The 23,680-nt window shown below is 39.6% G+C and overlaps 1 protein-coding gene and 1 long non-coding RNA gene across 9 annotated transcripts in view; one reads left to right on the top strand and one right to left on the bottom strand.

Annotated features, from left to right (window-relative positions):
* The window catches only part of NTNG1 (netrin G1), a 157,543-nt gene that overhangs the window by 53,703 nt on the left and 80,160 nt on the right, over window positions 1–23,680 (bottom strand). For all 8 annotated transcript variants that reach the window (XM_084528101.1, XM_084528103.1, XM_084528104.1 and 5 more), the window contains exon 4: window positions 7,502–7,674. In XM_084528101.1, the coding sequence (XP_084384227.1) occupies window positions 7,502–7,674 (173 nt within the window). The remainder of the gene's footprint in view (window positions 1–7,501; window positions 7,675–23,680) is intronic.
* LOC311440792 overlaps window positions 5,576–23,680 on the top strand; it is a 49,116-nt gene continuing 31,011 nt past the window's right edge. Inside the window, exons 1-5 of the long non-coding RNA XR_014695588.1 lie at window positions 5,576–5,689; window positions 6,745–6,849; window positions 15,396–15,483; window positions 18,914–18,970; window positions 19,092–19,223. This is a non-coding gene — a long non-coding RNA (uncharacterized lncRNA). The remainder of the gene's footprint in view (window positions 5,690–6,744; window positions 6,850–15,395; window positions 15,484–18,913; window positions 18,971–19,091; window positions 19,224–23,680) is intronic.

The following is a 23,680-nucleotide window of genomic DNA, read 5'->3' as shown; positions in this document are numbered from 1 at the left end:
AGATGAAGTACAGATCCTGTGTTCTCACACTTCCACTTCCACTGTGAATTTGTATTTGTATTTCCTTTGGGTATACTCCCCCGCCTCAAACCTCGTTCTCTCCTACACACATTCACAAATACCCTTTCCTTTCTGTCCTGAACAGACTGTAGCAAAAGGAGAGGTTTTCCTGCAAGTCTGCTCTCCTCCTTTTACTCTATTTGAAAATTTTCAATGAATTCATAGTGGTAAATGCTTCCTGGGCAGAGAAAAATGAGAATAAGAAGCCTGCTTGCCTGAAGGGCGCTGTATTAACCTTGCTAAGTTGTCTTCAGGTTCTTTTTGAAAAGCTCTTTTGCTATTTCTGTACAGAGTTTCCATGTTTGTGTGATCTGCTGTAACCTGCTTGATTTTTGTTAACACCAGTTACCCCTCCCTGCGGAGACTAACCTTGAAGAGCATGCTGCTTCGTGGTGGGAGCACATTACAGAGAGCTGAACCGGACACACGCCGCTAAATAAATAAAACTGAGTGACTGCATTTACATATCTTGAGTATACCCAAACCAAAGCAACGTTCAATCTAAATTTTCTTCCACGTGGAATCACCAGGATGGTTATTAATTGTAATGGAGTCCTATACTGCGGAAAGAGTGAGTAAAGCATGCTAAGTTCAAGGGTAGCTCCTGCCCCTGAAATGGCAAACATTTCAGGGCGAACATGTCTTCAGTACTATTTATTATTTTTAACTTGACTTGGGGGTGGTAGTTCGGTATATTACATGTTCACTGCAAGTGCATCTAAATATGTACGCTTTACTTGAGAGAAAAAAAATGGTGTTTTCCTTGCATATGGTCTTCTGCATCTGCCTTGTAATTTTCTTGTTTCCCCTTTTTCAAGAGAGGGGTTGTTTTAGCTATTAGTCATCCTGTAGATGACTCTATTGAGAAAGGAGGAAAAAAACCCACCACAAATTGGATGCTTGCAAAGAAAGCAGGTTTTTGATTTCTTGTGCAGATCACATCAGTATGAAATGCATAACACAAAGGAATGGTGTCAGTGAGAAGGGCCACACTGCTTTCTGTCTGATGGCATGTCATGTGCTGCAGCTCCTCTTATTGCCTCGGTCTTCAACGTGTGTGCATGCTTCCTGCCAGTGGAGCAGTTAATGCAGCCAGGCTGCATGCCTTCCTGGGCACAGAGAGTGTTTGGGATGGAATTATTCTGGTAACTCGATCTTGGCTACTGTCTTTCCCATGGGCTCCTCTGCCTCTTCTCCATCACAAGCTGTATGTGCACCTGCCATATGACAGGGAGCCAGGGACAGGCTCTTGCTGCTATCAAAGCACTACACCTGGCTTGCAGCTCATGTTTGCAGGGAATGAGTGTCACCAAGAGCTCAGTGAATTACCCAGGTGAGGTGAACGCAGCCTGGAGACTGAGAATTAAGGCTGCCTGTTATGGAGGCATGGCAGGATACAATGGTAGGTAATGCAGTGCAAGCTTGGTCTCATTAACTGGACTCACAACTGATCAAAGCTGTGTAAGAGCTTTTCTGACAAAAGAGATGTTCTTGTAAATGCATTCTCCAATCACACATTTTGACTCTTAAACAGGAGCAAAATCCAGAGTTGGAATCCATAGGAAATAGTTAGAGCAGAGCTGTTAATGCCATCTCTGATTCTTTTTGCTGGAGTATCTGTCTGTGCTGCAGCATGACAGCACTCCCTGCAGTGAGTCTTCCTTCCCTTTGCAAATCTTCCGCTGAGGCATGATTGCAATATTAGATCGTCAGCATCAATTTTAGAAGTTCTGAATTCTGTAGCAATTTAAAGCCCTGAGCAGCTGGAGGAACCTAGCATCTTGTAATCCCTCAAAGGGAGTGATTATGATCACAGGAGTAAACTTCTTGTGTGCTGTCAAACTTGTCTTCAGGCAAAGGGCCGTATGCAGCGATAGACACAATTCTTAGGAAATTTTGCATGAATTTTGTTGTGCATTGTGTTTTAGGTATATACCTGCAATGTTCTGCTGACTGTTGCAGTGGATGCATAGCAGGAGGCAAGTCATTTTATCAGTTGCAGGTTTTCTTGACACTTCTGTCTTCCTCAGTTTTTCTACCCAAACATAGTACAGTTTTGCCCCCACTGGCAAATTTCCCAGCCTCATACAGCTTGTGTGTGACATCTTCCTGTGGCTGTACACCTTCTATAAGCTTCATGAGCCAAAATTAATAAGCAATATGAGAATAGCAAGAGGCTTTGCGGTTTTGAAACTTATTACATTCCTGACTTCCATCTTCTGTCTGAAAGATGCTTTCAAAATTGTCAAGGAGCAACATTTTACCTCTTAAGTATGTCCCATTCCTCTAAATTGGGATCTCGTGGGACCACCTCCTCTCCCTCTTTCATGAAAGTGGGCACTGGAAAGGTGCTGCCAATTGCTTGAGAGAATGGGAGGCTTAGAAAATGGGACTGATCTACATTGTGAGTCTGCTTTCAAAAGACAGCTGGATGCATGAACCTTTCAGTTATAGGGATACATGTTGTGGAGACTTCTGATTAGCAAGCCTGCCATCACCCAATCTCCTCGCCAACTTCATTTACGCTCGTCCTTCAAGATGGCTTTGTGTCATCGAATATTCATGGAGAAAACTACAAACACAGATGAGGGTAATCAGTGCAATAATTCAAGTGGCTTTTTTTTTGGCCAGAAACTGTTTCTGTGGCAGCTGTGCTGCAGTGGTGCCTCGTAAGTCTTTTTCCATTCAGGGCGGATTAAGGCCATGCTGCTGAGACAGCGGCTGTGCTATCAGAGGGGGGGACCTGCTGCAGGAGAAACTCAGTTATCTGATTGAGACTATCTGCCTAACTGTTGACTGAAAAAAACCCACACCAATGTTCCTTATGTCCTGGTCAATCCTTTGTTTCGTGTTGAACTACGTGTTAGGAAAGTCATGTAGCAGCTGGGAGGCATTTTTTAGCTCAGTGTCAGGCACTTCTGGTACAGGTTATTGGTTGTGGAGGGACTGACAAAAAGCGAGCAGGCATTGATGGATGGGAGCCCAGCACGGTCTTGGACAGCTCTGTCTGATGGAGCAAAGAACATAAGTGCCAGAGATGATCTAAACAACAGGAGGAAGAAAAGGGCTAGTGCTGTCAGACACATATGACTGCTGAGGAGAAAAGCTATCTTGTAATACCAAGCACAGAGAAATTCAATAAGTTCACTTTGAGTGTCAAAACATATTGCCGAACAAACTATCCGTAGAATGTGGCAGCACAAGGGAATAAATGTAATCACAAAATAGTCAATAAGATAGAGTGAAAAATATAAAATAAATGCTATGCAGTAGACAAATGTGGAAATATTGTTAGTACCAGTAAACAACAAAGTATTTGATGTCTTCCACAAGCAAAGCAGAGAAAGAGTGTTTTGCATTCTTCTGTATAACTTGTGTTGACTGAAAATGAGAAGGATATAGATAACAGCTTTATATCAAGGTTTAGACTATGACTAGAATATAATCTAGAATGATCTTATATTTCATGAGCTGTAGCTTGAAGAGGTATGATGAACTCTTATTGGCAGAAGCAGAACAGTGGAAAAAAGATCCAATTTGGAAAGATTTTGCAACTGTCATTAGGCTCCCTGTTGAATGTGAGCAAATTCCTCCAAATCAGCAAACCTCCAGAGAAATGATCTTTTTATCTTGTGAAAACAGAGTTTTCTGACTGTTTCATTTATATACCTACATTTTAACTATATCTTATTTAATTGCTCATACAGAAAACAAACCAAAACAAACAGAAACAACAACCCACCTTTAAATCCATTCAAAATTAAAATATTTTGGTCTTAGAAGAAGAAGGTCGACTCTGAAATTTGCAGGAAGGAAAAGAATCAAAGGGACACTGTAGCACTGGAGCACCAATTATACAGAGTATCCCCAGGGAATTGAAGTACAACATCAAGGGAACTTTAGAGTCAAGACAGATAAGGCAGTTAATTCTACCGATATGTTTCCAAAAATGTTTCCAGAGGTTGTGGCTAACTAGGGAGAGTGTAGTGCTAGGGCTACATCACTGATTACATGATGGGGGTGGTGACATAAACCCAGCAGCATAAATGAAATTACATTGCCTATGCAGTGAGATTACAGAATAATGCAAACATTCATGTACTGCTACTCATGCTGGATTAAGTCAGAAAGTGACAAAAGAAATGCAGCTTTTGCATATCAGGAATGATTGCTGCTTGCAGCGAGTAATCAGAAAACCCATGAGAGAAGCTTATTTAGATCTTAGTAGTGCATGGGACCTGATTCAAGGAGCAGTTATCAGAGAACCACTTCTGGAGTGAGCCAACACAGTTGTTGAGAAGGAAGAAGACCAATAAATAAATAAATAAGTCCACTGCAGTAATATTTCACTTTCAGAGAGAGAGCAGATAAAAATGAGGAAGTGAGGTAAAATGAAATTGAAATGAACAGATTAAAAAATGTAATGCAGATAGCATAGATACAAGTAAAAATGTATGAAAGACTCAGAATAATTATGTATAAGCAATTAAAAAAAAAGAATTTATAAAAATGAACTATGCTAAAATCAAAACAAACCCAACCTAACAGGCAGAATAAAGAAGACTTCAGAAAGACACACCTCAAAAGTGTAAGTTAGGTCAATTGAGAAAGATAGGGAAAAATGCATAAACTTATATCAAGTTAAATATAAACCACAGTGTTTTAAGAATAAACTTGCTGCAGACATAAAAGTTTTTTTTTTTTTTTTTTTTTTTTTTTAAATAAACACACCAGAAGCAGAAGGCTTCACAAAGAGATGATTGGGTAGATAGGCAATCAAGGTATAATAATCCTGAATGCAAAATTAATTGTGTGCACTGATGTTTGCAACAAAGGAGGTTAGAGAGATCCTCACAAACTGAGGAGGATTCCAAATGTCTCCCATCACCTGAAGGTGTTTTAGAAGACAAAAGTAATATTGAACAATAGGAATTGGTAGGTGGTAGTGTTCACCCAAACAGTGTTTTGAAGGAACTCAAATATGACATTTCTGAATGAACAACTGTAACACAACCTGTCACTTATGTCAGCCTTGATGCCAGAAGAAATGTTGTCGCCATGACACCAGTTCTTAAAAAGGACTCAAGGGCTGAGCCGTGTCATAACAAAATACAAAGCACACGCATTTTTATGCCACTGTAAAAGATCCATGTTGTGCTCGTGTCTAGAACATGCTGTGCAGTTTTAGCCCCGCCAATTCCAAAAATGACCTCGTAGAATCAGAAGAGAGCAGGAACAGCACAGGTAACCAGGGATGTGGTGTGGCTTTTATATGTGACAAGATCAGACTTTGCCAAGTCTATATAGCTGTAAATGGTATAATGGATGTAAAAATGGTTGTATGATTCCCTGTTTCTTCCTAGGGAGGTACACGTTTAACCAAATAAAAACAATGAAAGCAAACAAAAGGAAATGCACCTCACTTGTGTCTTTAAAAAGTGAAGTGTGTTGCCATAAGATGTCACTGAGATCAAACTTATGACGGCTGTGTCTCTCTTCAGCACCACAGGAGGCTCCAGCTCAGAAAGCCATGTTACAGCTTGGAACTGGGACGGCAAACAGGAAATCCTTCTATCTTCACCTGCTTCTTCCCGTTTTCCATAAATTGCTATTTGTGAGCACTGCTGAAGTCAGTATTTGAGGCATGAGGAGCACTTTGGTCAGCCCAAATAAGGTTACACGTTCATGATGCTATAGTAACAATAACATTCAACAGGAAAAAAACTTCTTTTTATTTGCAACAGGTTTGGATTTTGATGGAACTCAATAGACTTGAAAGTTTTTTTAAAAAAAGCGCCAGGCAGCCTTTCAACGTGCTCTAATCCTACTCTTTCTTTTGGTATAATCTCAGCTGATTTAAAATGATGTAACTGACATAACAAGCTGCATTTAGAAAAAATGTCATTTTCATGTTCAGATGTATTTTGTGCCCCGTTTGGATGATTTCTGGGTAGCAACTGCATGATATATACATGTATGTACATGTATGTTTATATATGGTATGTATATGTACATAAACATGTGTATGTATAGAAATACATATAAAAATAAATTCAAGCTAGTTAATCTCCCCATTTTTTCCAAACATAACTTTAAAGGATTAATTCTGTGGGAAATGTTCACTTTTTATAACATGGGGAAAAGTAAATTCTCTTACAAAATGTTTTTCCTCTGCTTTTGAAATTTCATTTTTTTCTACTCAGTAGGAATTTTATCGTAATTTCATACCCCCACACTTCACGGTTTGTTACTTGGTTTATTACTCTCACATTTAACTTGATAAGGTCCTGCTTCCTGTGATACTCATTTTTGAGTCTTGATTCCTCACAGCTGCTGCTTTGAAGTCTTAGATAACATTCTGAGCACTGCCCATTGCTCCTGGTTTTAAAGTTTTCATTCAGGGCAGTATATATCTCTTTCTCCCACATAACTTTTCCGTAAATTTTTATATTCTAATATTCTAGAAATGAATGTTTTGCTTTTAATCAGAGCAAAAATCTGGACTTTTTTCTTAAAAGAAGCTAGTAAGTTCTGTCAAAAGAACTGTTATCTTCTTCAATGCTTTCTTCAAAGGAATTTGAAGAAATCTTACTCAGGCTAGGAGGATCTGAATCATTGTGTATATCATACATGCATGAAGGGAAGAACTGATGCTGATATTTGTCTTCACAACCTCTCTTTCAGCATCGTGTTCTGTTTGACTTAATCTTGTCCAAGATGAGGAAATGCAGCTGCCAATAACTTCCTTTGGATGATATAAAAGAGTTCTGGAATAGTATGTGTGGAATGGTGAGTATGGACATTGTTTAATGGGTATTAGTTGGAAACAGGCAGATATAAAAATCCAGTTTTTGTCCTCGCTTTCCCCCTTAAACACAGAGATTAATAAGATTGCATGTGAATCTGGACTGCAGGTCAACATCAGGGACAAACTTCCTTATCAACCTTTAGATCTAGTTATTAATAGCAAGGATTTAGTCTTTTTTTTTTTTTTTTTTTTTTTAATTTTCTTCAATGGACAAAATTTCAGTAATGACCTCATCTGATGCTGAGGTTGTTTCGAATCCAGAAGCAATAAGGATGTATGGGTGGAGAGCTGAGTGAGCTCTCAGCTGGAGCAGTACGGCAGATATTCCCACTGTTTTCCCTCCCGTGTGTGCTCTTTATGTGAAAGGTACCTTTTTTCATTCCTTAGCCCTTTCTATGCAGTGCCCAGGGATTTGTCCATGGATGCAAGCAAGCAGTTCTTATGCAAAATATTTACAAGCAGGTAATAGCACAGGTATGCGTGCTTACAATTAATGTGCTCTTAACCTTGTCAAATTATACATATTGTGTCATAAAAGAAGGAAAAACTTTTCCCAAAATTAATCTTCCTTCAGAGTCATGATACGGGCAGAACTTTAATAATGAAATATTTTTATTATACAGAGCTACTTACAGATATTAGCAGTGCCCTTAGGTATAGGCAGATAAGAGCCAGGGCTCCACGGACGGCCCTGGTAATTCTTCTTGCATTTTCCACAGTCTGGGCCAGTTGTGTTATGCTCACATTCACAAAGTAGTCTTTTGTTTTCTTCTTTACAGCCAGTAGCGTGAAGGTTGCACTTACACCTATTTTTAAAAGGCAAAAATAAAAGAAGTAGGATATTATTTAGAGCTGTGTTTAAATTGAGATTAATTTTTACTAAAGCACATTCTATGGCAACCACTCTGCTTCTCGGCATAGGGACTTGTGATTGTTTTAACTTGTTTCACAAGACATTGCTCAAACAGCATGTTATATTATCTTCAACTCACACAGGTCTAACAGCACTAATTTCACCAAGACTCCAAGATGCTGAATCTTTTCTTGTTTTCACTAACGCAGCTCCACTGAGATCAACTAAATTATTCATAATTTTCACTACAGACAGGTCTACAATCTTGCAAAAATTCAGGCGTTACTTGCTACTCATGGATAAAAACAAGTTCTCTGTTTGTGTCCTTAGAGACTCTGGCCCAAATTAAGATCTGAATTAGGCCCTGGGAGTCTGAGAAAACAGGCTTGAATTAAATATCCTCTACAATGGCACACTTCAGTAGAAGGGAACCTTGAGAAATCTAAGCTCAGTGTAATGGTGTTTTGCCAGCACTTGCTGGACAAGAATGTCTTGCTCAGAAAGCAATTTTTTTCCCTGTTCTAATTTGATATAATTGTAGTATCTGAAGGTCGGAGGAAATATTTTAGTAGGTGTATTGTTTTAGTTTAACTCAGGAAATAACAGCTAATCAAACCTTGTGCAAAATCATTAGATAAATGAGATTCTGCATCTGTTCCTTGAACAATTGTATTTCCTTACACTCCTCTCTTTGCCTGAAACTAGGACATGTACAGAATGGGAAAACTAGCTTCATAAACAGCATTTTGTTACTTTTTTTTTTTTTTCCCCCCCCTACCTTTCCAATAAGTGTCAGCTATGGCTAAAATCTGTTTCTGTTTGGGGCTGGAGAGAAAACTGGTATTTAATGACTCCGGCTGTTTGTTTTCCTAATGACTGTACATGTAGTGATTTAAAGGGTTCTCGTGTGGGCATTTGTCACCTGTTCCATACACTGACCAATAATTAGAGCAAAACAACACACGGAATGGCCAAGTGCAAATTAACAGCTGTCAAGCTGACTTCCATTTGCAAGGAATATGACCTGAAGCAACTGGTCACATACATATATATCCCCAGGGTAAAACAAACTTGCAGTTGTCATAAGTGGCTGCTGAAGAAAATCTACAAGAATCTGTAATACAGTAGATGGTGTAGTATTCTCTTCGGTGCTAGGAATGAGGCACATGAAACTGCTCCTATTTGAGCAACACTCATTCTAAAGAAAAACAGGATTGGCACTGTTCAGATGGAAATTACCAAAACATATTAGACACGCCAGACATAAGAAAATGTGCTTCATTTTTATATTGTTTCCAAAATGCTGTTGTTTAAAGACTTGCATCAATTGTGAAGTAAATTTTCCATGATTAACCACTGGAGAATGAAAGATACCTGTCTGGAAATCAGTGTATGAGATATGCCTTGCTATACAGAGATCTAAGTTTTTTTTAAATGGCACTGCTATTAAGAAAAGTGATGGGTTGTTTTTCTGTGCATAGGAAGATGAAAATAGAAGACTCCTGAACCGAAGATACACACAATCATGATAACACAAAATAACCTAAGGGCTCAGAGGAGAAGGAAGCAGTGAGTGTGTAACCACTGAAATAAGTGAGAGACAGGAACCAATTTGCTTTCTTGCAGGGGAAGATTTCTGGTTTGTTGGAGGGACATCGCTCTGAGAAAGCAAACTGATCTAGGCAGAAAGAAATGCTGAGGGAAAGCTGAAGTTGCTAGGGCTCTGGAAGACTGCTGCATACTGGTAAGGAAACAGGTGGAGGAAATAAGTGTAGGTACATCTGCTAATTGGTGTCAATGTACATGGCTCTTTTAACAAGCATGTGAAAGTAAATTGGTTGTATCAGAAAATCCTGTACAGAGTCTGCTTGTTCTGCTTCTACTTTGTTCCTGAGCAGCTGACCCTACTACCCTTGAACAGCTAGGTTACCTATGGGGGGATACAGGCCTTGAGACAGGTGTCTGCCTGAAGGGAATAGTGGCTGCTTGTTAAGGCTGGTGAGTTTTTTCTAGACTTCTTTTTATTTATTTATTTATTATTATTATTTTTTTATTTGTGGGAGCTGCTTTGTGCTGAGCTTGTGAAAGTCAACACCAAGTCCCCACAACAGTTCTCTGTTTGGAAACTTTCATCCTGATGTTTCTACAGCTCATCTGATTTCCATCTTTCCAGTTCAACCTGTGAGAATGTTTCCTGCCTAGGCAGCCTGGTTACAGCACACACGAGAACACATTTCCCTCCAACGTGCAAATCCAATTTTGAATCACTGGAGATTGATATTGCTGTCCAACACTATAAACTCTAATTGTGTAGGAGAACAAATTTGTTTTTCTGACCACTCATCTTTGACAGACTCATTATTTTGTCATAAAGCAATTTAAATGATATTTTTGGCAGTTATATAAGGTGTAGGAAGCATTCTGGCGTGTTCAAGGAACAGCTCTGTTTTAGTGGGAGCAGGAGCCCTGGGCGCGCTGCGTTCCTCACAGATTCTATTTACATATAGACATCTGACATTAAAATGCTGTAAATATCGCCAAGGTAATTGCTAATAGCGTGCTGATTCACTTGCATGTGAGTGCCAACCAACAGACTGGGGGGCACATGAGGGGATCGTTTATGTTGAAGGGATCATTCATGAGAAAGAAAGACAAGAGAAGCTCTGATACATTTATATTTTTTTTTTACAGCTAGCCATATGTTCCTCACTTAGATACATTTTTGGATCATTCTAGGTCATAGCTAAAGTTTAAAAAATAGTCTTAAAACACACTTGCAAGCCCTCTATATGGATTCTTAATTGTTACATGCCATGGGTCAGCTCTCTGCACCAATTTAAGAACTTGCACAAGGTTTGGCGTGTTTGTTCTTGACTGCCCACACAGGGTGGTGTGCACATGACATAAAATACCATCCCCACAGGTTTAATGCTGGGAAGCACTGCCTACAAAAGGCATTTGAAAACAGACTTAGCAATAAAGTCACCTTAGTGAGCTCCTCAGTGCTAGCAGCTACTTCCAGCACCTCGTTGGTTGTCCTAAAGGACCCGGCTGTTTTGAGCATGACATCGAAGGTGTTAATGCTGTCACCCTCAAGGTTACTAATGACCTTGAAGCAGCTTCGCCAGTGGGATCCAGCTTTCTAATATGATTTAGCCAAAGACAGAAATTCTATGTTGTAAATACATTTTAAGTGATGCCTCAGCAATGAAAGAGGAAGAGATATTGTTCTCTTGATAGGTTAAGAAAGCAGAAGTTAAAATATATGCACCTTTAAAACATCATGAAATAGTTGGGATAAAGACAGCTTTGTATCTGAATTATTTTTCTTTTGAGATTTACATCTAGGGTGTTTTTTATTTAAATGTTTTCTTTGTCACTTTATGAGACAAACTTGTCATAACTTGAGAAACTGTCTGTACAGGTAAGTGCCAAAATTCTTGTACTGCTGAATGTAGAAGGAAAACAACATGAAAATACATACATAAAACTGTTTTATAACAAGTGGAACATCTTTTTATAGAGGGCTTATTTAGTCTCGACACCTCACATCTATTGAATACTGTTACTCATTATCACCCATTACATCATAGGATTTTTCCATGTCATATCAAAAAAAAAAACCACAACCCAAAGCATACGAGTCCTTATCCTGATTTCCAAAGCTTAATAAAAGTCTACACGGCTTTACTATTGAAGCAGATTTTGTGGGGATGAAAACAGGTATAAAGGGTGCTATTGTGAAGAAATACAATGATTGCTGGCCAATTTATTTCTGCGAGGATGGAGGAATAGACAGTGAGAACACACACATAAAAGAGGTAACAGATAATTACTGCAATCTAGGCTACCAGTGCTCTCTGCGGGGACTAGCCATCTGAGGGAGTTCTGAGCTAAAAGGGTCAAAACAAGTAAGGCCAGGTGGCAATCAGAAAATGGCCTGGGTTGCTGGCTTTAAGTAGGTCTGCTGAACAAATGTTCCAACTCGTGTGAAGCAGAAAAGTCAATTCTGGTTTTTATTCAGTGTTTTTGAGCCATATGAATATGTCAGGTCCATGATGCTCTGCAGAAAAAAAGACCAAAAAAAGAACTACATCTTTTTTTCTGGAAGTTATGGATAAGGCCTCTGTAGTCTGCTGCTATACTGTAGATGCTTAATGAGAGTAATGAAATATGTGTCCTTTGTTTCACTTGTTTATTTTGGGAAAGGCATTTGGTTGCCAGTCTTTTTCCATGAATTTATCTACTACGTCATAATCTCCCACTGAAAGTAAGATTCCTTTGTGGAATGGGGCTACATCAATAATAAGGGATAAAAAAATTCAATAATAACAAATATAACTTTGTATAGGTAGATATACTACTTTTTCATTTGCAAATCAAGGACTAATGTTGGATCAGGTTTTTAAGCTTCTTAAATCTGTAAGTAGCTTTGTGGCTGGAAAAGAAGTTTAACCTGTGCTCAGTAATCCTACAGCACCTCGGTACCTAGAATCCAGAGATTTACAGAAGCCTCTTCAACTTTGTTCTTTACTGTTTTCTTTGCTAAATTTGGGAGGAAATTGAATTAGATTCCCACAGGCTGTATGGAAAATTGAGGAAAATAGCTTCTTATTCTCCCTCAGATGAGTTTAATGTATCTAGTGGGGAGCAGCAAAACCCAGACTCAGAGAGCATGTTTGCTTTGCTTTGCTTTCTCAGTGGCCTACTTGCAAGCAGTTTAGAGAGCCTGAAATTAAAAAAGAAAACAAAGTCCAAAAGAGCAGCATAATTCCCTTTCCCATAGGAGTGAGAACTTCCTAAGACACATACAGAAACTATAACGTGCAGGGCATGGAATTGCCCACTGTTTGCGCTGAGCCAGCCCAACAATAAGAGCACGCAAGGGCTGAATTTAAATATTTATGCCTTTATATGATTTATTGTGTTCACACGCTAGTGACGTTTTGGTAAGTTCTGATTATTTAAATAGGAGCTACCGTCAAGTTAAATGCTGGTCAATACGAACACGAACTGCATGATCACTTCTGATCGATCCACGTCTCAGCCTGTAACTGATGAGTTCACGCCTGGTGGATGCTCGCTGCCTTCCTTTTGAAGGCCAGCACTAGCGGGGCCACTGCTTCTGCCCTCGCTGCTCCTTCTCCCAGCCCCTCGTGGACAGATGGCCCCAAGCACTGGAGCCCTGCTCTTCTGAAGAGGCAGAGGCTGCGTCCGGCTCTAATGCCAGCTGAGGGTTCTCCTGCTGTACATTTATTCTCCAGGTGCTTACGATAATCTTAAAATCAAAGATAGCACATTTTCTGCTATTATTGCAAAGTATAACTTCATTAACTATAGTAGCCAAGGAACTAATCCCCTAACCTCAGAATCCCAGGATTTTCACTGCTAGAAATACAAAGCCTGCTGCCAAAACTTGAGTCAAATGCCTGGCTTTGGCACAATCTTCCTCCTACCTCAGATAACGTACAATACAAAGACTTTATTTAGGGCAACAGTGAGGGCACAGGATTGAACCTACAGAAGCGTTAGGCGTACTTTTGCCAAGCACTTACTGAAAAAAATCATTTCATTTCTCTCATAGACCATCTAAGCGGTCTGGTAAGTATGGTTAAGGAAATACACTGGCTTTTAGAAAATGTTTAAGATTTATGGCTGACAGAGTCGTATAGCTTTACACAGAGCATTCTTTGGTGCTATCATTTTTTGGAGTTTACTGTTACTGTAAATCAAAGTTATCTTGCAGAAAAAAAAACAAGATTGCAGTAAAACAAAATCAGAATTGGTATTTCTAAAGAACTATGAATAGCAGATAGATCACCAAATGCATTTTTTAACTCATGGTTTTGAAAAGATGTATCTCATTCACAGAACTCAAGTGCATACAGTAAAAGCCCCTGGACATCATGCTAAATAATGTCTTTTAGGTATAAAAAAAGTCATTTCCTAATGCATTAAAGAGTTCATGTTATGTTTTAATACACTTGTATGTTGAACAGATTTTATATAGCAGTAAGGATTGCAATGAAATGCTTGCCTTTGTCATTTGCCTTTTCCCCCAGAGTATTTTTACTATATAAATAAAGTAGTTATTTGGCAATATGCTGTCATTTTCTTTTATTTCTCTGCTTTCAGAAGTTTATATCTGGCATTACGTTCAGCATACAAAGTGTTGGCCTGAGAGACAGTTTTGCCTCTTTCATCAAACCACAATCCAGTAGATTTTGCTTTATCTGTTATCATGTAGATTTTGCTTTTTCTGTTATCATGTGATAACAGAATTAAATCTGCAGCTTCGGCAGCTGATCAATTCAATTATTAAGCTAAAATAAAAAATAAGAAGCAATTTAGAAAGATCGGAGGCTGGAACATTTAGTTTCTATGAAGGTAAAATATTTATTTAAAAGTTTTTTTTTTTTTGGGGGGAGAATATTTCAGTGTCATCCTCAGAAAACACTTTTACACAAATTAAAAAAGTGGTCCAAACACTCAAAAATGGTCTCCCTCCTGTTCATCGTTATGTTCTCCTCTGTATCTGCTGTAGAACAGAGAAGTTATTCTTGTGATATTTAGTCTTGTGCCACAAAATAAACTAAGTGTTCCTGAAATGCGTTAGTTTACTAGATGATGTCCTTCAAAACAGAAAGCAGCAACTGAAAATGTTTACAAGCTAGATTAACTACACTCAGAATGCAAATACAGAAGGGTGGAGGCAGTAATAGTAATCTATTAAATGGCTTAAAAACAACTAAGAATTTAAGCATTTCAAACTTCTGATTCTAGATTAAAAAACAAACGCAAAAACTTAAAGACCAACAGATGTGGAAATGCTCAGTTCCTTCAGTTTCGTAGGTCCACAGTGTAAAAATAATTCAATGATGCTTGTACCCAACAGAAGAGAACAATTAATTTATTTCAGTTTACTGCATTAAAAATACCTATATTTTACATTAGATACATAGATACACCTAGCCTAGTGGAATGGCCAAATGATTTTTCTAATTTTCATTTAAAATTCTCTTGTAAACAGTTGCAAAAAAAAAAAAAAAAAAGATTTTAAGGCATCTATTGTTTCATAAAGCAATGCAATTTAGGAAAGGGAGTTAGATACTATTTAATTTAGCCCTACCCAAACACCTTAGTAAGGCTGGGAACCCACAAATGTGCTTGATGACCTTGTTGATCTTAATCTGTAAGAAATTTTTCCAGCAGTAGAACAACAGCAATGCTATTCCTGTGTCTCTTTGTGAGTCTGTATGAAAACACTCATTATAGTGTCTAAGTGCTAAAGCTGGAATACATCTGCCTGCAAATGTAGCTGTTGTTAGCTGTTACAGAGACCTAACTTCCATCCCCTTCCCAAATATTCATTTTTTTCTTTCTCTTTGGAGATATTAGTTTTCATGCAAATGTGTCAATAAAGAGAGTGGCTATAAAATCTGCACGAGTTTGCCAGCAGCATGTTCCACAAATAATTTCACCCGTGAACACATTCGTAGCTGATGTAAATCCATCTGGCTGCACTAGAATCAATGAAATTATGTTAGTTCACACTGTCTGAAATGTGCTCTAAATTGTTTCCAGCTTTCATTCATATTATTCTAGGCTCAGTGGCTGTATTTTTAGAGTTGAGTACAAAATAATGGCAGATAATCTTTTTATTTTGAATGGCAGATCTGAGAGCACGGGATGGAAACTGGGGGTGAATGGAAGATAGGAAGCCCAGGTGTGACGTGCTTGTAAGGACGCAGCTGAAGAGAAGGTAGGGTGCTGGTATTTTACACTTTTTCCATGCATCTGTTGTGCTCTAACCTTTAGCCTCAGAAAGGGGAAGTTTTTATTACCTGCTTGGAGGATGCCAAAACTGGGGTGCATTGCAGCCATGCCTCTCCTGGAGAGGAAGCAAAATCTCTCATGAAGATGAAGATGAATAATGACAGTTTCATGCAGTGCTGCCAAGTAAACATTTAATGCTAGTGATTGTTTTGGTAGGTTCCCAGACTACTGCTGAAGAAGGGAGAAAAAACAGCGGATGTAAACTGTTGTTTTCAGTTGTAATCAGTGTTACAATTAGTTCCTCTCTTTCTCTCTCTAGAAATTTTCCTTCTTTCTCAGTGGAATCTCTTTGGTCTCATCTACAAAGTTCCTGTACTTCACACTGCGATCTCTCTCTTGCCTGCGCTGATAGGATGGGACGGGAGCGGGGGAAGCACATCTGTTGCAGAGGTACTACACAGCCTAGATGCTCGGAGTTGTCACGATGTCTCACAAGGGTTTTAATTGGTTTGTTCTAAATATCAAGAACAACTAGGGGAGAGAAAAGACAACAGCTGAAACTTTCCTCAGTAACTGTTAATGTAAAGTAACTTTCCTCAGTACTGTTAAGTAAGCGTTAATGAACCGTGTTAGTGGAAAAGTGCTACTGGGACAAGAAGGCAGCTCTGTCTTCCCCAGCTGGAATAATGTAATCTGCTTGGCAGCACCTTGTCATTGTCTGTCTGATCATGCAAAAATGTTCAGGACTGTGCTGAATGAGATTTGCCTTTTTTTCCCCCCCCCCCCTGCTGTCCAACACTGTGCTTAGCCAGCCTTAGTTTGCCATCCATCCACTGGGCAGAAAGTCATTATCTACAAGTCAATACAGACGAATAGATATTCTAAACACAGCTTCTCTTTTAATCTCTATAATAAGTGGAACACATCCCACCTATTCCAGGCAGAATTCAAGCACTATGTCATAACAGTTATTACGTTACCCATAGCAGGTCTGTTCCAGAACCTGCCAAGTTGTTATGAATGCAACACAAAAACCTCACATGAAAGGTTCAGTAATGTAACACTACAAAGTTTTACAGCTTAACAGACTTAAAAGCGAAAGTTCAGAAGTCTTTAGGAGTCACTGTTTCTCCTCTTTTCCCATTTATCCTGATACAAATCTGAACATTACATTTGAAATTCCTGACGTTGCATTAATGTGTATCACCACTTTTAACTTTCTTAAGAAACCACTTTTTTTTTTGTTTGTTTGTTTTAATTTAATTAATACTGGTCTTACATCTGCTCAGCAGCAATCCCAAGAAAGCTGCTCTAGGATGCTAGCAATTACACCAACCTTCCTCTCTTTATTTGGAAGTAGGATTTCACAGGATCAGCTGCCAGCTGGTACCCTGATTTTTTTTCCCAGCGCACCACTGAAAAGGAACAATTTGTTGTGTAGGAGGTCTAAAATTGTGGACATTAAATTACTGTCCAAGTAGACGTGCTTATGATACCATTCAGAAATGTTACTTAACTCTGCAGTGGGGGGGAAAAAAAACCTTTGTTCTTACAGGCAGAATTATGCAAAGCAAGCTGTTACAAATTTGTATGACCAATTTATGTTGGACAGACGTCTGAGAAGCAGAAATACCTTTACTTTCTTCAGCATAAGGAAAGACTCATGGTGTAGCACCTATTGTGTCACAGTAGGGAATAAAGTATTTTCATGACCCATTGTCGGGGAGCAGCATTTCTGCTACATGAGAAACAAGCAAGGTTAATTTCATACTGATTGCTGTAACTTTTTGAGGACTATAATAGAGAAAAGCAGCATAAAAATATCCGTGGTGTGCGCAGAATTCCACACCAGGGAAACCAGTTATGTGAAGCAGTGCATCTGTTGCTCTTTTCAAAAGCTTTTAAAGCATTTCTGTTTAAGAGACCTCCTGTGAACTCGTTTAAAGGCTCGAATATGTCCCCGGTAGTTACTGCCGCGGGAATGGTATATATAGAAGGGCGGTGCATGGGCTGGAACGGCTTGCCTCCAAGGGAGAGAAAACATGCCTCGAGGTACTCCTGAGGGAGGAGCTGTCCACACAACCCCTAAATCAGCGACCCTGGGGATTGCCGTCCCTTGCTGGGTGCCCCCTGCAGGAGCGAGTGGTGGCAGGGCTTAGGCTGCCTCCCTGCAGGGCCAGCAGCAATTAGGGCAGGGGCCCTGCGTGCAGGGATATGAGGTGCCTGCAGGGTGTCAAACCCACCCCACGCACTCGTGCCATCGAATGCTGGGCTTCACTTGGCAAAATGAGACCCCTCGGAGAGCTCTGGTGCAAGGAGTAGCTCAGTCTGCATTGTGCCATGGTCAGCAAGAGGAAAGGCCTTCCTGCTGGTCCCGGTACCAGGGTTTTGTGAGGGGTGTTCTCCCCTGGGCTTTCTCTGATAGGCACCTGCTGCGACCAGCTCCACTTCGGAGCTCTTATTTCACGTTCATGTGCGGAGGAGAGAGAATTTTACTCAAGCAACAAAACCCTGAGGAGACTTCTGCCTCCATTTCAAAACCAACACAGACAACAGTGTTTATATGGAGAAAATGAGTCCTAATTCAGAGAAAAGCAACTGCACAGTCGCATCATTTGCTGGAGGTGACTAATCCTGCCCAGAGAGCTCACAGCGGTGCTCGAGCTGCGTCTGCCTGGCTGGGACAGGAAAGTGGAGCTGGAGCGAGGGCTGGGGGACTGCGGTGAAGCTTAGAGCTCGATCAGGAGACCCCACTTGTCTCTTTTTGAAAGCTGCCAGAAAGGAGTCAGACTTGTCTCCAAAAAGAAAAGGAAAGCAATATAGTCTTGTTTCTTATTTTTCTTCTTCCTAAATATTCTGGCCAAGTTTGCTCTGCGTTTACCAACAATGTGCACAAACTAGCAATAAAACACATGTAAAGAGCAAAGGCCATGTTCTCGTTCCAATTAAGTCCTGGTAATAAATATAGTCATGCATAACTTAAAAGTCCTTAAAAAGCCTAGAACTCCAGTGCTTTAAAAAGAAATGTACATCAAAATCAGACTTCCTTCTTTTATCTTTTTATAGGAGGTGTGTGGGGGAAGGTAAAGAAATATCGCTAAAAGCAGACTTTAACTTCAATGTCACTATGAGATGTCTGTGCACTGACAGGACATTTGGGAAAGCCACCAGGATAACTGAGAGCTTAGCAGCAATGGAATTTATTTTGTTCTCTTCTGAGACTCCTCAGAGTCCTGACATGACACTTTTGGCATACGATTGGGTGACCTGCACTCTTGGTAGATATTTTAAAATGATAAATATATAAACTATTTTTGTATTGTACATACACAGATTAGCCTAAAACTAACACTTGAATCTGAGAAGTAGCTTCATATTCCTCTTTTTAGGCTTACACCTTCTCTTCCTCTGTACAGAAACCACTGGCCAAGACACAACACTGCAATCACTATGAAGCACACCTTCTTATACAGGTAACATTTGCCCTGCTGGCCCCCCTGTCCCAGAGTTTTGCTGTTCTGCTTCTGGTCATTGATGTTACTGGTAGGTGTTAGTTGCGTTCAGGGACTTAGAACTGCATCTCTCCCTCTGCAGTGCTGCCATTGCTGTGTGTTACCAGAATAAGAAAAGTACCTGGCAGGTCGCTCTGCACGAGAGCTGCAGCATCCCAACTATTGTTCTCCGCTGTGTTCTGATGGGAGCTCAGTCCGATGCTTCTCATAAAGGGTAAGGAGAAGAAAGAACTTGCTACATGGGCAGGTTAATTGATCTCTTTTTGAAAAATCACGTTGCTGAACTTTAACTTTAGGGATAATTATAAGGCACCTACATTCTTTTCAAAAGCACCTATTCTTTTTCGAAGTACCTATGTTCCTCTGTAGAGTGTGTTCTGAGATATTCATGAATAAACTATCAAAGCAGCAGGCTGTAAAACTAACTGTTCAGAGCAAATGAACCTGACTAAATATTTCAAAAGTGGTTTTGTTCTGGTGTTTTCTTGAGTTACATTAGGGTTGACTTTCAAAATGCTTGGGACTTGCGCCCCATTTAAAATAAATGGGAAGTGGATGCTTCTTACTGTTTCCAAAATGGACACTCCAAATCCACTTGAAAATATAGAGAGCTATTTTTTTTTTCTCTCTCTCTCTCTTTTTTTTTTTTTTTTTCCCCTTCTTCTTAGTTTCATCGCGATTGGAGGTCACAATTTGAAAGAGAAAAGCGCCCAAACTGAACAGAACATTTCTCCTTGTTTATCATGCTAGCCTCCATTTTCAAACTTTTCAATTCCATACAATATAAGCTCCTTGTCACAGTATAATTCCCTCTGGAATTATTGTGATAAGAATTATTTGCCAGTAGGGCTGTGCGAATAATTGATTATTCAGTTCACTGGCTGAACTGAAAAAAAAAAACTGGGGGGAAAAAATCACTTGTGTCAAATGAAATGTGTGGTTTTATTTTCAGGTTTAAAATCTCTTTTCAGAAATTATTTTTGACATTTTTTTGAACAAAAACATTTCTAAAGGAAAAATTGTGCCTTTTCTGAGGTTTCAAAAAAAAAATAAATAAAATTAGTCAAAAGTATTTATTAATGTGGGTTGAATTCTGAAGATACTTTTAGCCATCCCTGACAGAAGTTGCTCTTGTGAATAATTTCTACTTCCAAATACCTGTTCTTTCTGCTGCTGAAGAAAACTAGATGAGAAGTGAGTGGTTTGTGTCTGTGCATAGTGCTTGAAGTATGCCAAAAGCAACTCAGCCTGCCATGGCTAACTTACTGAAAAAGAGCTACCGGGCCATCTTATCTCTAGCCCTGTTGGTATAAATATAGAGCGCAGTCAAATTAATTTAATGGGACTAATTTTAAACTATTTAGGAAATAAAGTTCTAACTGCATCTTCTGTTTTTGATTTTGGAAAACAATTATTTTACCTACTGTATTTCAGTTGCAAACTCTATATAGCTGAAAGTTTGTTTTCTTTTTCAAAAATACCCTATGATTACTACTTAATTATAGACAGTAGTTAGTGTTGTGGTGAAGTCCTTACATTGTCTAGGTTCTGCAAACATTTTATTATGTGTTATTAAAGTCAGTGAGAAAACTACAAATACTCTTTAGCATTAGAAAGATTGCGATTGATGGTACCACGGGTCAAATTTAATGGCTTTTTACCAATGGTAAATGTGAATGTAGTAGTGTAAGAGGTTGTCTGTGGGTACAGCTCCTAATGGATAACCTGGTCTACTCACAGGTGGGTGGGCTAGGCAGTCCCGTTCATTTATTAGATGCAGCTGGAAAGGAGCGCACAGACCTCAGGTAGGGAATGGGAGAGGAGACCTGGCTTCTGGTGTTGGCCTTGGAGCAATGAGCAGGAGACTCACGTGGGCACACACGTACACCTGCTGCTTGCAGTACCACCACCAGTGCTGACCGCTTTTCCTCCAGTGCCAGAACAGTTCTGCTCGTGGGTTTAGGACTTGCCCTTGCCCCAGATTCACGTGCCATGGGACAGGAGACAGTGCAGGTCTGTGTGAAATGAGGTTAATGATACTGCTTTGATATTATTCCTGAAATTTAAGTGACAAAGGACCTGTAGTTTCAAAGCAGGGACTTAAGGCTGTGACCTAATGTCAGATTTGAATAAAACAGCGATTGTTTTTGGCCTTCAAGTGCGCTGAAATATTTATTATTCATGTTTGTTTAATAAATTTTGGGTAAATCAAAGAATGTTAAGAAAGAAGCTGGAGCAAAACTGAACTGAAAACAGAGGGGTCAGGAGCACGTTTTGGACAGAGAAGTTTGAATTTGATCCAATGACTGCAATATTTGATATAGTAGAAGAACTAAACAACTTAATTTACATTTTAAATATCTCAAATCAATACTTCCCTTCACATTCTGCACATTCTCTCTCTTCCCCCCTCTCCCCAGGAAACAACTACAACTGAAAAGTTAAGGAATAGATTGCAAGTTATAAGTAATGTAAGTTTGTCATAGGGCAAGCTGAAATACTGCTGACAAAAAACAATCAGTGTGTATTTATACTGAAGAATCAACCATTGCACTTTTATCTTGCCCAACACAGCTTTTGAAATCCTACACAAACTTTATCCTTTTCCCTGAAATGTTATGCAGGCTTCCTCAGCCTCAAACTCCAGTGGAAAATGTATCGGCTGTTTCTGTTCTCACAGTATATTTGAGCTAAACTGGAAGCAAAATGTATGTGTATACATATACGCATAATAAAATAAAATAAACAACACGTAGCTCTAATGAACAGTACCAGAGAACTAGTAGATGTAAGCAGAGGAAGAACCTAGATATGAAGAAAAAAATAATTGTCATTAATACCGGGATGCCTACCTGCACCCATTTGTAAAGCAGCAGTATATTGTGAGGAGTAGATCTAGAAAGATGCACTAAGGAGAGGATCCTGTTGGGGCATGGTCAAATAGTGAATGATAGCTTCTGGCATTAAGGCTTTCTTCAGACCGTAGTGTTAAGAAGACCGCTGTTCATTTTTTGTTTGCACACTGGCAGAAAGCTGCCATCCAGTGAAAAGCAGAAGAGGGATTTGCCCTGAAGACCTGACTAGCGGGAAGAGACAAGGTGCATTGTGAGGCCCTAACAACAACTCTTGCATTGCAGAGCTTTATCCTTAATGAACGTGGACATAATTATCAGAAAGCTTCTGAATTATGCCAGTAAAAACAAAGAAAAAGAAAAGGATAATAGCCACATTATTAGGAAATATTTTCATAAGCAATCCTCCTGGGGATGAAGGAGTTGGTGTTTGTGTCTGATGTATTCCAGTGCTAGTGTTCTCTCTGCCAAACACTGAGAGCTGCAAAGGAGGAGGAAGGAGACAGTTCCACTGGGATTTAGGATGATGCTCACAGCAGTCATGACCTCCTGTCACCACCATTACTTCTCCTTGTCTTTCCTCATCTATTCCTGTATGTGCTCAGCATCTCCGCCTAGTGACCTACACGAGCCAGGAGGGGAGGATTACACAGGAGTACAGCCAGGTCTTGTTAGAACTATTCTCTGCTTTCACATTGCGCAGAAAACCTCAGGAGAGGGAAAGGGCAGAACTTTGTGGGTTTTATGCTATATGCAGTTTTATCATGATATACAGCAAATTGGCTGAACCAAATGACTTAGTGGCCATATAATCATATCACAGAGGGAACAAGCTTCTGGCATCTGTCCAAACTTCATGTAAGAGAAGCTGACTGTGTCTTTCAGAATACATCTTAATTCCATTCTTCTTCTATGGAAAACACTCGTGTTTCGTTTCAGTTTTACTCCTCCATGATAATCTCTGGGTTTTTGGGTGCTGAGCCTACCCCTGAAGATTAAGAACTATTATTATTATTTTTTTTCAAATGGTCTTAGTTTGTGACAGGCTCCTCTCAAGTTAAATGCACTGTAGATTGAGAACCCCAGCAAAACCCATGTCAGAACAGCCATCGCCCGCTCTCTGCTTTATTGGCACCTGCTCGTGTGGATGCGAGGCTGGACGAATGCTCTTGGCTGCTGCCTTTGAGTTTCTTAGGATGAAGCCTCACCTGCTCCTCACACCTGTCCTGCTTGCCTAATGCAATTATAGCAGCTGATTTTTTTTTTTTTTTTAACGTGCTAAGCGTATGAGGATATAAAGAAGTACACATGTTGTGTGTTATGAATTATGGCGAAGCGCCTGGGTATGGGGCATTGAGACTGGGCTTTATGTTCCATTAATTACGTTGGTATTGCAGCAATACCTGCACGATTCTCAAAAAGGCTTCTCTTCTGTTACAGCACAGTCAGCCCGCGTTAAATTGCAGAAGCTGTTCCCGGGGAGGAAGCAAAGCATAAATCTCTCCTCTCCACCACTCACAGGCAGGCTGAATGTCAGTTATACATTAACTGCATTTGTTAGTCAAAACCTGCGTATGACCACACAGTGAGGAGACTATGAACTGTGTTAAAAGCGTATCCTTCTGGAATTGACTTGCAACCGTTTGTCATTCTGGTGGTATCACTCTACTGCATCTCTCCTATTTAATGCATGTATATTTTATGAAGCATTAACAGGCAAGCAAACATATAGACCACAAAACCCAAAGCCTGCACTATACTCAAAAAGTAGCCATTGAAATGAAGAGAAATTGCAAAATCTGATCTCTCAATATAGTGA

The sequence above is a fragment of the Aythya ferina genome (genome assembly GCF_964211825.1).
Source record: "Aythya ferina genome assembly, chromosome: 8".
In the NCBI taxonomy this organism is placed as follows: domain Eukaryota; kingdom Metazoa; phylum Chordata; class Aves; order Anseriformes; family Anatidae; genus Aythya; species Aythya ferina.
The sequence above is the reverse complement of the archived record's forward strand: the minus strand, read 5'-3'. Positions and strand labels throughout refer to the sequence as shown.